This window comes from Amblyomma americanum, chromosome 9 (assembly GCF_052857255.1).
Source record: "Amblyomma americanum isolate KBUSLIRL-KWMA chromosome 9, ASM5285725v1, whole genome shotgun sequence".
Classification (NCBI taxonomy): domain Eukaryota; kingdom Metazoa; phylum Arthropoda; class Arachnida; order Ixodida; family Ixodidae; genus Amblyomma; species Amblyomma americanum.
Window position 1 is genome coordinate 129,359,462 of NC_135505.1, and position 14,451 is coordinate 129,373,912.

General features: G+C 46.0%; 1 protein-coding gene across 5 annotated transcripts in view; it reads right to left on the minus strand.

Moving 5' to 3' along the window:
* The window catches only part of LOC144104344 (uncharacterized), an 81,426-nt gene that overhangs the window by 40,398 nt on the left and 26,577 nt on the right, over positions 1-14,451 (minus strand). For 4 of the 5 annotated variants that reach the window (XM_077637290.1, XM_077637289.1, XM_077637286.1 and 1 more), the window contains 2 exons: positions 12,723-12,815; positions 2,711-2,806 (listed from right to left, as the gene is read on the minus strand). In XM_077637290.1, coding sequence (XP_077493416.1) covers positions 2,711-2,806; positions 12,723-12,815 — 189 coding nt within the window. The remainder of the gene's footprint in view (positions 1-2,710; positions 2,807-12,722; positions 12,816-14,451) is intronic. The other variant, XM_077637288.1, reaches the window with a different exon arrangement.

Sequence of the window (14,451 nt, forward strand, 5' to 3'; positions counted from 1 at the left end):
CAGAGTATAGCCATAAATGTTGTATTCTTATATAAGCTTGAAATTTTCGACGTACAGTTGATCTGCCGAGCAGCGCTGGTGAGACACACCGCAGACAGTTTTCAGACGGCGCTCGCGCGAGGTCTGAGAGTGCAACGACGTCCATACGTCAGTCATGCGAACATCGTCACTGGTATTCTACAAGTGACGGTGGAAGACCGAGTCTGCCGGCGAGTGCGCGGGTTACAGACATTGTTATGGTTTCATGTCTGCCTACGCTTAAAAAATGATCAGTAGAGAGTCTGTAGAGTTCTTAAGGACTCTATTGCCTTCCTACAGATATTTATTTTTCTGTGGTGCATGCTCTATAAACTGTCCATAGACAAAAGTCTACTAAACGTGACCGGTTATAAATTTATAGACTGTTCATATACTGTCTATAGGTTTTGTATTGCCTATAGACTGTTCTATAGGGTTTGCCTATAGAAAGTCCATGTTTCGTCCAACATGTTTGGTCCTACCAGAATTACGGTAGCCCGTCTACTGTGAATGCACTATCTGTGTCTTTTGCTCCTGCGACGCACGTTGGTCTCCTTGCGGCTGTCGTGTGGGGTTGCCATATCCATGGGGGCAAAAGCTTCATGGGTGTATTGTAGGTTTTAGTTGTATATATCCACCAATTTTGTCTTAGTGTGCGTTGTCTGAGTTTACAATCATGTAAACACACAAGACAAAGGTTAGAGGATTTTAAATAGGAAGCCAAGAGTACATCCCGTCTAGACTTTTCGCGTCCATGCCTGGCTGTTTCAGAGGTAAACAGCTTCAAAGCGAAATTTCAGGACCACGAAATATAAATGTATTTCCGACAAACTTTTCAGGCAATACAGCTAATGGTACGGAGTCAAAACACACCCTTTAGATTCCCGCAGCGGAATTTACTCCCAGGTTGTAGTTATCAGGTTCGTTTTAAAGCATAGCTGTTCAAGGCACATTTCAACATATCAGAATATTCGCAACGTTTCAGATTCAAGGAAAACACTTTCTTATTGCAACACAACATTTGGGTACGTGCAGCTACACGATGCTTCCGTAGGTAGCGACAGCTGCATCATCATCATCATCATTTATTTTTCCCCTTAAAGGCCCCGAAGGGGCATTACATGAACGGAGCGAAGCAAACGCGAAGCGAGGAATACGCCACGTGACCTTTTCGCGGCAGAAATATTTGTGGAACAGAAGCTTAGGCACACAAGTACGAGCGCTCACAGCGCTCGACCTTGGTTGTTTCCAAATCTCCCAGTTTCAAATCTCGCCGTTTCGACTCTATTGCTGGAGTGGCACATTTACAGACTCTACACCCCTCTCCCTTTCCCTTCGTTGCCAAAAAAAAAGTCGCAGGGAGTGTGGGAACTACACCATGAATCATGTAAACTGTCATCTAATGCAGCGCTGAGAGATAATAAATTGCTCGACAAAGTGCTTTCAGCAGGCTTAAGGGTATCGCTGCATGCTGCAGATTTTCCTGTCGAAGCCTGCCATTTAGGAATTCATTGCGAAAGTATAAATCAGCCGGAATTTCCACGCTACCTCCATGAGCAACAGTTGCAATCTCTTGTAAAAATAACCCTATGCAAATTCCCAATATTGGGATGAATTTTTGCAAAATACTACTTGTACCCGTTCCTGAAAAAAGAAAATTGCGCTAGAACATGCCCACTTTAAAGTTGCAAAAAGAAGATATAGACCGTAAGTGAAGGGTCTTATTGTAAGCTCTGCTACTGATTGCCTAGATTTTAGCGCATGACATACATACCTTAAACCTCTCGTATGTACTAATTCACAACTATGCCTTATGGTTATGGTGACAATTCTCACATCAGCGGCATCAAACACCGCATGTTCTCATATGTACTGCATTTCGTTTGCAATAGCATCCGTCAGCTTCAGCGCCCCCCCCCCCCCCCCCCCGCCCCTTCTTCCCCTATCTCTTTGCTCATCTCGCTGAAAATTAGGCGCGATCTGAGACAGCAACTTCGGTGCTTGTTAAAACGAAATTAATGTATTTCATCCATCACCACTTAGCGCGTTTCTCATAGGCGAAGCCCGAACTAGATCGCTCAAGGTGACGATCACTTTTGAAACGCAGCGGCCTCACGATGCTAAACGAGTTTCTGTGTTCTTTTTTTTTTAGCTGTGCACTCTTCACTCGCAAAGGCCTGTGCACTACGGTGTACGGGTTAACTACAAATGCAAGCGCAAAGCTTAGCCTTTCACTTTGGATGCCGCGCACGATGTCTATAAGCACCCTGAGATAACACGAGAGGGCCCAGTCGCCGGCTACTTGCGCAGACGATGGTTTAGACACCATACTGCGTAAAATAAGTGCAGCGTTCCGCAGCCCGAGTCAGAAGAGAATGTGAAACATACTAGAACAAATCGGTTCTCTGCCATTTCACTGGTTTTCAAAGAGCTGCTGCGTCGTCCCCGCCTGGTGTCCTCCTTACCCATTTATACTGTGAAAGAAACCTGGGATAAAAAAGTAATTTTACGAACTAACCGTGATGATGCACTACAGTATTCAGGTACTTTCTTGTCAGACACATTCAGCAATACTTATTGCCATTTCTCTCGATGTGGCTATTCTCTACAGCCTCTGAATGGCAACTTTGTAGGGACACCGATAGCTCATAATTATTTTAGAATTAAAGCATTGTAAATAATTGTCACTTACCGTGGCTGGCCCTGCGCTCGACGGCTGAGAGACCACCACAGGACTTGCAGCTCCTCTGTCGCGATTCCCGTCTTGAAAAGCTGGAGTGGTAGGGTGCTGAAAAATTCACAAAAGGAAATCGAATGAAATATATTTTGCATTCGTTACATGAGGAATAGCCACAATTAGCTTTGTTAATTTGTTTATTCAATGGAACAAAGAGATATTCCGGCCTCAAATCATTTAACTGCGAAAGCCGTAAAGGGATGTTCCTCGCGCTTTGTGTCGTAGTAGAAGTAATCTGCGTAACCAGAGGCTGGGAGCCCAAAGGCGAGAGGGGGAGGAGGGTGACCGTAGAAGAGGGTAAGAAAGGAAGAAAGAATACGCCAATGGTAAGTGATTACGTTATGAACCGGTTCCCGTGCAAGGAGGAGGATATGTTGCGAGTGGAGGAATGCACAAGGTGGAAGGTGGTTTCTGCGGAATGAGGATGGTTAGCGTGGAGGAGTTTCGCACGAAAGGAAGAATCTGCGACCGGCAGGTAGTTACCAAAACCACAGGTTACCGTAGACGGCGGAACGCGTGGTGAAAGGCGAGACCACAAAAACGCACGACCGGAAGAAAATTATGCGCTGAACAAACATACAGTAAAAGGAGATTATGGGGAGAGCGGACGAATATTGAACCGGAGAGTGCTGCTACAGAGCGCGATATTTGTGCAATACAGAGGCTACTGCCAGGAAGAAGGAATGCGCAACTGGCGGTTGGTTACCGTGGCAGAACGAGGGTTACTCTGGAGGCGAGTACCGCTTAGCTGAGGAATATGCAACCGGAGGGTGATTGCTACGGAACATGGTACTTGTGGAAGGAGGAGGGTATGGCGAGTAAGAAGAATACGCGACCAGAAGGTGAGTACTCTCTAAGGAAACGAGTAATTGTGCAGCGAGATTGTGGCCAGAATGAATGAGAGCGCAATGAGATAGTTGTGGGCACGGAGTGGGGTACTCATGGAAGAAACACAGTATGGCGAGACCGCCGGAACCGGCAGCCAGTTTATGGTTACCGTTCATACAGGAGAGTTCCCAAGCAAGGTGAGCGTGGCATGAAATGAGGGAGGTATGAAGAAAGCGGAACAATGCGCCAGTGCAGCAACCGTGGATGAGATGTGTTTATGTGAAAGAAGGGTAAAAGAAGAGTGAAGGAATGCGCAATCTGAAAGAGGTTGCCACGGAGGGTGGTTCCTATGAATGAGGAGGCTATGGCTAGAGCATACGAATGCTCAAAATCAGAGCAGCTTCCACAGCAAACACCTCGGGGGGAGTGGGGGGGGGGGAGATGGAGGGATACCTCTGAAGAAGGGTGAATACCATGGATTAGGAGGATACGACAAGAGGAGAGGACTGCGTCACTGAACGATGGCGCCCGTGGAAGCAGAAGGAGCAGATTACGGTGTAATAAAAGTATGGAGAGTGGGGGACTGCGTCAGCGCACCGTGGATATCGTGGAAAGGGTCAAAGGAAGGTATGGGATTACCGGAACAATGCATATCAGATGGTTACCGTGTAAGGAGGTGCAGGAAGGGTTACGTCGAAAAGAGTACGGCGGGAGCAAGCGAATGCCTAACTCCAAGGTGTTACCTTCTGATCCGGTTCGCGTGTAAAGAGGAATGTATTGCGAGAGCTGATGAATGCGTGGTTACCGTGGAAGCAGGTACAGTAGGGTTACCGTGGAAACAGTTGCAGGAGGGTTACCGTGGGTGGAGGGTGCAGCGAGAGCGTAGAAGTGCGGTCGCTCAGGGTGGCTCCCCTGCCACCTAATTTCTTCTCAGGGCACCAGGTGGAGGGTATGGCGAGGTCTGAGGAATGCGTAATCTATAGGCGGTTAACTTCAAACTCAGTTCCCGTTGAAGAAAGAGGGTATGGCGAGAGCGAAGGTATGCGGAACGGGAGGGTGCTTGCAGTGGATGCAGGTTGTCGAGATTCAAGGAATCACGGAGTCGCAGTCCAGTGCCAAAAAAGAGGGGCCCTTGGCGTAGCATGCATTTGCTACTTAAAGTGCCCGTGTGTGCTTGCTCACAAGGAACGCGCCGCTAATATTTATTTTTATCTTTTCAGAGCCGTCACAAAGGCGCCGGCTGTGAACGCTGGTCTCCGCACTTCTCCGTTGCAGCGTAGGTCGTCGCTGCAGCCCCCCCCTTCCCCCACCCAGAAGGAAACTGCAAAATGAACACACCGAAGAGGCAAAGATTTAGCTGCCTTGGCGATAGGTAGGTCGGAAGATATGCCAATGACATCCGCGGGGAGCTCCTCGGAAGGCACCTCCAGGTACGCTGGTTTGAGGCTGTCCAGCGTGCCAACGTTTTCCCTACCATTAAAGAGTACGGTCAAAAGCTTCGTCGTCTTGTGGATTACAGGATAAGAACCGGCATAGGCAGGTGTAAGTGGCGCCTTTGCAGCCTCTCGCATTATGATGTGCGTCGAATGCGTAAGGTCAGGATGCACGATAATGCGCCGGTCAAAAAATCAAAGCGGGACCGCAAGGAGGTGCTGTCTCTTCCAGCAAACAGTAGGGGTGCGCCGAAGACTAGTTCGGCCGCGGAACAGCTAAGGCCTCCACGCTCGACAGCTCGTAAACCGGAAAGTAGCACAGCAAAGTGATCGACCCAGTCACCGCCGTCCAGGGGTGGGCTGAGGACAGATTTCAGCTGACTATGAAGCCGCTTGACCGTTTAGTTAGCGCAGATTTATGCGGTGGTACGCAATGCTTGGTGCCATGCAGATGGCGGGGGGGTAGTGAAAAGGGAACATTCAAACACTCGACCGCAGTCAGTTGTGATTATGGCAGAGTAGCCATAGCGGGCAAGCCATGTCGAGATGAAGGCCTATGCAGCTGTTTTCGCAGTGATGTCCGGAATGGACGTTGCTTAGGGCCAACCGGTGAAGGCGACAATCATGATAAGGATGCACCGGACGTAGCTATAGAATGGCACCTGCGAGGATCGGTGATCGCCCAGGTCTTTGTTGGTGAAAAGATGCTTGAGGTGCGCTCGTGCTCGGATGCCGTGAAGACGTTGAAAATGGTCTGGTTAAGGCGCTGAGATGAGTTATCGCGCAAGGCACCAGAGACTACGTCCGCCACATAATGAGTCACCTCAGGAGATAGGCTGGAAATGAACTGTTGGATTCGAGACCTAACCGTGGTGACGCGATAGATGAGGAGGACATGTTCACATGAGCGAACCGCACGTTTGAGTTCATGCACCAGTACGAGGGCAGGTGGAGATGGATGGTTCCGGCATCCGCTGCGCCCGAAGCACTGTCAGGTTGCTGAATGTCGTCTTGTTGCTGGGGTCGGTCATCTATTAGGCCGCAATCGTCACTGTTGGAAACCACTGCGTCGCAGCGCAGTGCCAGGAAAAGCGAACGAGCATAGCAGGCTTTCGGAGCTGAACTGCCCGTGCCATATTTGCGCACGCAGCACACGCCGCCTTTTTTCATGTTTCCCTTCATAGCCGGCACCAAGGCGCCGGCTGTCAGCGCTGGTCTCAGCGTCTCTGGGGTGCGGTGTAGGTGGGCGCTACAGAGGTTTAGCGTGTGTACAGCGCAATCAGCAACCGGAGGTTGGTTACTGCGAAAGCAGGACTAGGATGGTATGCGTGGATGGAGGCTATGGCGAGAGAGGAGGAAACCGCAACCGATGGGTGTTTACGGTCGAAGAAAGATGGTGTCCGAGCAAAAAACTTGCAGGAATTTTTGACGACAATCTTAAAGCATAAAATCAGTACTATTCAGGTTATCCCCTACGGTATGCACAATGACCGTTTATTATGCCTCTTGCGATACATTCTCGACAAAACCCCAGTTTGAACCGATTTCATTGCTCTTATATGGTAGGCATGTGTAATCGCCTTCTAGAGTGTTCGAGTGCTTTCGTTATTATCACATGACATAATTATAATTGGACCCACAAATTAACTTATGCTATCCATCGATTCTCTAGCGTGGACCTAAATTTAAAATTTGGCGAGTCCTTGGAAATGTTCGGTGGTGGGCCATATCACAAATTTTGAGGGTCCCCTTAATTTTCAATTTGACGGTGCCCTATTATTGTTCCACTAGGTGGTGGTCGTTTGATGTTGGTAGCCTCACGACCCTGTCAACTCCATTCATAGATCGCGGGAAGTCCTAATTTCACTACTGGAACAGCGGCGCAACCTTTAAGCAATGCACCACTGCCTAGACAGGTGGCCATTATGCTAGTCGGGTTGCTCAACCCGAGCTCCCGTAAGCCTCATACTCTTCGCCACGGCGGGCAGATAGCAATGGCTTTGAATTTAATGAATCGATTTAATTGCCATGTGATGGAGGGGCAGGCACCGGAGAACACGCTGGGCAGGCTGCCACGTGACATGATGGCCAGGTTGTGTTGCCGTTTCAACATCGCTTGACACATTTCGAGCAGTAATTTATTTTGCTGTCCCCTGGCTAGGTAGATAATTTCTTCATAATGCGTTGGTCAGGCTAGCGCCTCCGAAAAGGAGGGGGGACCGCTCTAGGCCAATTAGAAAATTCGCGACAAAGAAGCCCGAAATCTTTTGCGCGACTATAATCTGAATGCTGACTCATTAAAAAGTAAAAGCAAGAGCCGAAGAGTGCGTACCTGGGAGGTTGTTGCCACGGAGGGTGGCTATAGCGCGGGAGGAGGGTATGGCGAGGACGAAATAATGCAGAACAGTACAGTAGTTGCGAAGGGAACTACCTGCGGGGATTGATTTCTGTGGAAGGGTACTAAGGCGTAACTGGATGATGGTTGTCGTCTAAGGAGGAGGGTTATTACTATGGAAGTATGGTATGGCGTTAGCGAAGGAGCGCTTCAATGGAAGGCCGTTACCATGGAAGGAGAATAGGAAGAGTTACCCTAGATAGAGTGGACGGAGAGATTGGAGAAATGCGTAACTAGAAGGTTGATTCCACGGGAATAACTTTGTGAGTTGTTTCCAGGGAAGAAGCGTGAGTATGTCGATAGCGGATTATTGTGAGGCTCTGCGTCCTCAAGGGCTGTTGCGAAACACGCCAGCCGAGGAGAGGCTCAGCGGCATTACCGCTACGCAACTAGACAGCTGGACTCGAGAGGAGAGAGTGAAAGAACGAGCCTCTTGTGAAAACTGTAAAGATGGCGCTAAACTTATATGCACAGTTACGTAGCTCTCAAATTGTTTAGCTAAAATAAGTCGTGAAACCTGCACAGCTGTCTTTTTATCTCACGTTACACAGCGGTAAGCGTAATAAGAGTTTCTAAGGGCTTCTTACTTAGGCATCTGTACAGCTCTCCGGATGCTCTCCAGAAATGTTAAGCCGTGCCATGCCTTTTACTATGAAAATAATGTCCTCATCGTCAGCACTTGCTGGCTGCAGAAAGAATATGAGAGAATAGATTATGCCCAATTTACGTTCCTCATCGCAAAGGTTTATGAGAATGTATGAATGCGATTGAGAGGGTCGTGTGTCATTAACAGTACCTCCAACCAGCGGACCAATCATAGCGCAGTTCGAACTTGAAAAAATCTGAGACCCCCTAAAATTCCGAATTTTCCCCCGCCCCACAAAAATTCCAAACAACCGAAAAAAATGTTGGATGTAGGCCCAATCCCAAAAATGTATGAAGATAGATTATTCGGGTTACTTTGTGTATTCGGAGTAGGTCGGATTAGTATAATCACACGTTTTTCAATAGAACCTACTCGAGCATTCAGAAGTGCTGAATCATTTATAGCATGTAACTGCAATGGAACCGGTTCCAACAGAAGATTTTGCGTGAGAATTGCAACAACATTAGACACTTATCGTAGACACCATATGAGACAACCTGATCGCATTTCCTTCTTTGACAATGTGATTACGAAAGCTTCTTAATTTTTTTGTTCCGGTTCTGTATGGGCTTCTAGTGGAAGGAGGACTTGTGGAGGTTGGAGATAGGTGGATTGCTGGTGGGTTTTATCCAGGAGGATAGACTAGACGGAGTTGCTAGTAGATAGCGTGTCTGGTAGGTGACGGTGTGCGGGGATGGAGTGGAGATGTGGATCGAGGGTGGTGGCGTGTCGGTAGACAGCCCTCTTTAAAGGAGCTTCTTTCTAGTAAATGGGGTGCATACTTAAGGTTACTAGTCTCTGGTGCTTCTAGAGGGTTAGCGCTTCCTTATCTGAGGCTATAGAGACAAGGCAGGAATTTTCTAAATACGATACTGGATTTGGTTTGCTGTAAATGCGGAGAACGTTGTGACTGCGCTTGTTTATAGAAAAATAACGGGTGGGTCAATTTTAAAAAAAAGTAATCTGGAGGTATGAAGAGAGCTTATGCGACAGAAAAATAACAGCCTGGGCGGACATTATAAAACAGGAGAATTAAGTGAACTCTTTAGCCGGCTGGCTAATTTCTCATGACTCAGTCCTGAACTGTAAGACGTAGGCAACTGGTTCGAAATACACATTAGTAGCCTATCGTAGTAATATTCATATGAATTTTTAAAATTTCGAAAACGCGATTACTCTAGCTGCTGCAGGCTAACAAATTTTCCTGCATCGTACCGTAATACGTGGGCTTTCTTAAAACGTGAAGGCAAAGCAAACCCTCTAGCGCACGTCACTATAGTAGAAACAGCCAAGGTTGTCAATCCACTACGCCGACGGTAATCACGCTTTCTGAACTCTACACAATTAAATAGGTAATACGAAGGACCGCCTAGAAATCTGTAATTGCTACTAGTTGCTTGGCTATGGTGTTTAAAAAGTTATTAATCGGAAATTAGCTAAGCAGCTTACTATTCAACGTTTTCTGATATCCGCCATCAGAGGCATTATTGTGCAGCAAAACCCGTCTTTAGATGTCAAAGATCCTATTTTTAATATTAGTGGTGGTCTTCCTTGAAACAAATGGCATAATACATGTCGCTTGCTTCAGCGGATGTTAAAAAATTCCTTCCTATTAAAGAACGAAATTTCAAATTCACTGCACCAAAGTGCATGACGCACTACATCTCGTGCGATTACCCGCATACCATCCCTCTTGTTGCAAGTCCTCACTACAATGGAGGCAAATTTGCATAAAAATTGCTAGGCTTGCCAGGCTAACTTATCGGAGTGTTTTTTATTTCGTGCATGAAGCTTTGTGTATTGGACTTCAAGTTGTTTTTGTACAAGCTCGGTAGGCATCCGTAACTCTCTTCGTAAGTGCAGGAACCCTCTTTTCGCTGGAGCGTTCAAATATGCTGTGAAATTTATTATTACCTGCCCCCGCAACCTGCGAATTACTGCAAACTATGCCAGTTGTCTTGAAAACCTCCACATTTAAATAAACAGTAGAAACTGCTGCCACTTGCCCTTCACATCTTATAAAAACAGACCGGGACCACTTGGAACTTCTATTCATCAGGTATTTAATTCCGACAAAGCAGCTATATATCGCCAGAGACCCCCTGAGCCTATGTACCTTGTCAAACACCTGAGACAAAAAAGAGAAGTCCCTGCACACAACATCAATAGAAACAGCTGTGGCTATAATCTCATATCTCGTTAATTTACATTGCTGCTGTTTTTGACATTCCAAAAGTGCGCCGAAAATTCAGTTACGTGCAAAGCGTTCCTGCAGATTTCACTGTTATCGCTTTACCAATGGGCTGTGACGTCAAAAAACCATGCTCTTCTTCGCTGCGAGTCCGCTGTCTAAAGAGATTAGGGTGCATATATGTGCGTGCTCTATATGACTCTGATCTATAGTGGGGAAGGGGGAGCATGATTCACGTTGTGGGAGGATGAAAAGGGTCATGAAGAACAAAAGTTTGAAATTTTGAATTCTGGGAAAGAAGTTATGAGCTTGTATTACGATAAAATCGTTACAGCTACTATGTCACAAAGTGGAAGACACTGAACTCTATAGACCGATTTAGTTTCTTTCCTTGCATGTCATCTGCACCGAGACAAAAATCTCCAAGCAGTCTCACTTCTTTCAGACTCCACGAACAACTTAAAAAAAGATATTAAAACAAAGTTTCATCTCATAGCATTGTCTTGCTCATCGGCAGCGAAGCTCTGCGCTGTTCTCGAGCAGCAGTGATTGAAAACCTCAGTTACGTCACCATGGTCCTGTGTGACATCAGCAGTAGATCATAAGATAGTAATGTAATCATGCAAAGACCTTAGGTGAGACATCACAATTTAGTAATAACAATGGCTAGTGATAGTTGAAGTCATACTGATAAAGGTAGATTTGAAATGATAAAGGACATTCCTAAATAATGACCAGGGTCATTAATGGCATTAGCATTGATAAAGGGCATTAGGATGAAGAATGTCAGAGTACTTAGGTCAAAGAACTTTCAGATGAACGCGTTCAGCGTAAGTCTTTTACGGTAAAGGCTTTAAGGTGGAGCTCTTAACGTTAATTGATTTAAGGCGTAGTAGACGTTTAGGTCGAAGGATGCTGTCGCATTCGCAGAGCGTAAGGCCTTACCTATGCGCTGTAACTTTTTTGTGAAGGCTGCAAGGAAACAACTTTTGCAACGAGAAAGTACATATAACATTCCACTTTCACGTTAAAAATCGTTCAGAAAGCAGCATCATTCATAAAATTCAAACATCGAAACACCAGGATTTGTCAGAGAACGACTCGAGAGATAATCAGACAACCTGTTTTTTTTTTTTTCTAGAATTCGTAATCGATTTGTATACTTTCACACTGCGCACGGATTTTTCGTAGACTCCCTTTCTCGATTGAAAATGAAGAGCCTCCAGGTTCCAGACTTAGTGACCTATCCCATGCGCTCTGCAGAGCCCCTTTGGAATGAGAGAGGATGTTCGATCATATCACAACTGCTTTCAAATGCTCTCCTCTCGACAGCGCATGTTGTGACCTCCGAAAGCAGTGATTCATAGTTGCTAGTACATTGCAGTGTAAGCAGTTTGGTTAAGTACTACTCCAATCCTATGAAGGGAGTGATTGGTAAAAGCGATGTGAAGACCAAATCGTTTATGTAGAGTGGCTTGGTAACACCTCATAATTAAATGTCATTTCAAATTGTAAACTTGCATCCAGTTGATGGCTGAGTTCAATCCAGTAAAATCCCATGGCAGCTTGCCTCGCGTGGGACACCGAAGCTTCAACGTAATTTCTAGTGAACGTAGCAAGGTTTAAGGCTGCATTACCATGAGCTTGTGCAAATTCAAACACATAAATTTCATTTCCCGCTTCCATTTGCTCGGCATGGACTGAATTTTCGTTGTGTGCATGCAGTTAAAGAACATAAAAATCGAGAATGAACTGTGCGAGTGGCACAGTCAGTCCACATTACCGTGCCGGAACACGAAGAATGGTTAGTGTGACAGCAATAAAGCTTCCATTTTGTGCGGTCCGCCTGTGTCACTGCAGTGTTGTGAGCTGCCTGGGTTAAGTCACCGTGCGACGCCACCACAACTATCGCATCGGATTTCGAGCAAAATGCCCACGATTATAGGTTACAGTTGAACTGCATATTTGTCGCCAGACGTTGCTCAGGAACTGCTACCCGGAACTCGCAAGGCCCACCGATGGTAGAAATCACTGCACCACTTTGTCAGGTGTGGTATGCGAAATCCCCGGGGTATATGAATACAAAGAAGAGAATTACTAGTTTCGTATATATGGGCATTAACCCATTAAAGCTACCTCTTCATAACCGTAAGGTGTTGCTTATGTGTACCCTCCAGTTGTAGTGCGCTAGCACTAAGGCCCCTCCTCACCGATTTCACGGACAGTTGCCTGAAGTATGCGAACGTTGAAATCAAGAGCCTCAAACCAAAATTGGAGTGAAGACCCAAGTGCTAGCCCATTCCTTCGCATTTAGGCCCAAGTACGGTAAATCATCCGAATTTTTTTTAATTATCCTTGACTTCAGTGTAGCTAGCAACTTAGTGCTAACATTAGGACGTCATCAACTTCTTACAAGACGGACGACGCTGAATAAAATACTCTGTATCATTTTAATGTATTCACCGCCAACTCACCTGTTCATGAGAATGCGAGTCGTCTCTTGCCTCTGCTTTATAAATTACTTCGAAGCTGGAGTTAACACTGTCTCCTAGTGGGTCGGAGTCCATCTGAAAGTAAATCAATGTGTACATTGTAAAATAACCTGGATTAATTACTTCGATTATGAAACAAGCATCACAATGAAATGCATGTCAGCTGTCAGGAGGCGAATGGTGTATGTACGCACAGCTTCTTCCATGTATACATGCTAAACCACTTCCAACATCTATCGGATAAAATACGGTGTTCCGCATGGCAGGTGGCAGAAGTATTCAGAAGGAAAAACTGATGGCGTGGGCGTGTTACTCCATAAAGCCCTCAGAAAGTTCGACCAAACTATATTCACCGCGATAGCTCAGTGGTTTGGGTGCTCGGTTACAGAGCCAGAAGACTCAGGTTCAATACAGACCGCGGCTATCGCGATTCGAAAGAGGCGCAACGCAAAAGGCTCTCATGTGACGTCAGTGCAAGTTAAAGAACCTCAGATGATCAAAACCAATACCGAGCTCTCCAAAACGGCGTCCCTCATAGCCCTTGTCTCGGTTCAGGACGTTAAGCACCACAATTTATAATTCTCCAATTGTTTTGTGAGCAAAGCAAAAGCTCAACACCGCCCCGTATGCGAAGTCGCCTTTTGTTAAAAGATGTCGGCTGCAGCGTCCTCCCTTCAAAGAAATAAGCCTCTCAACGGGGAGCGAAGCAGATGGGGGAAGAAAACGAACAACAGTGGATTTGCGCCAGTGTTGTAGGCGTTACGGGAAACATGTAACTAAATACGTTACTCGCTACGCTAAGAAAAAATGAACGCATTACAGCCCTACGTTACCTATAAAAAAGTAATGCGTTACCGTTACCGAAAAAAAGTACCGCACGTTACTTTGCCGTTACTTCATGGCCATAAATTTTAATAATTGCTACTTCGCCTTAAGAACTCACGATAACAATTTTATAAAGCTCATATTTCACATAAAACTTCAAGCCCAAACAACCATTTTCCGCGATATCCTGATTTAACGAGAATACTTTCCGCAAATGTGCTAGAGCTTAGCAATGTTATAGTGGCCTAAAATTGCCTGTAGAGTTACAAGTGTTGGATTCTAACTCTGTTGCACGTGGTGAAGCCATCCTCTGAATGTGGCATTAAACACAAAATGGCACTTCATTATCAATTCTAACTTTCCAAAGAAAACATCGCTGAACTTTCAACTAATTTACAGTAATTCTGAGAAATGTGATGCTCAAAAGGGTTGGCATGCTTCCACTCTGTAGAGAGTTGTGTGTGTGAGTGGTTCGGGAAGGGGAGCTAGGCGAAGTCGAGTGTGAGAATGCATGTTCGTGCACGTGTTTCGTGCTTTATGGCTATCGTGTCTTTTTTTTAGTTTGGTGCGTCGTGAAGGGCGGGTGTATCTGGCATGCATACCAGCCGCAACAAAGGTCGTCGAGAGAACCTGTTTGTTTATTTGCAACATCAATTTAGGTGCTCTCCGATTTTTTTTCTAGAAAAAGGGAACGGAGTGGGCGACAACTGGAACAAGAAGTAACTAGTAATGTGACACCTCACGTTACCGAAAAATGTTAACGTAAGTACGTTACCCGTTTCAGATCCCAAAGGGTAACGAGCACGTTACTAAGTTACCCAAAAAAGTAACGCGTTACCGGTAACGCCGTTACATGTAACGTGTTACCACCAACACTGATTTGTGC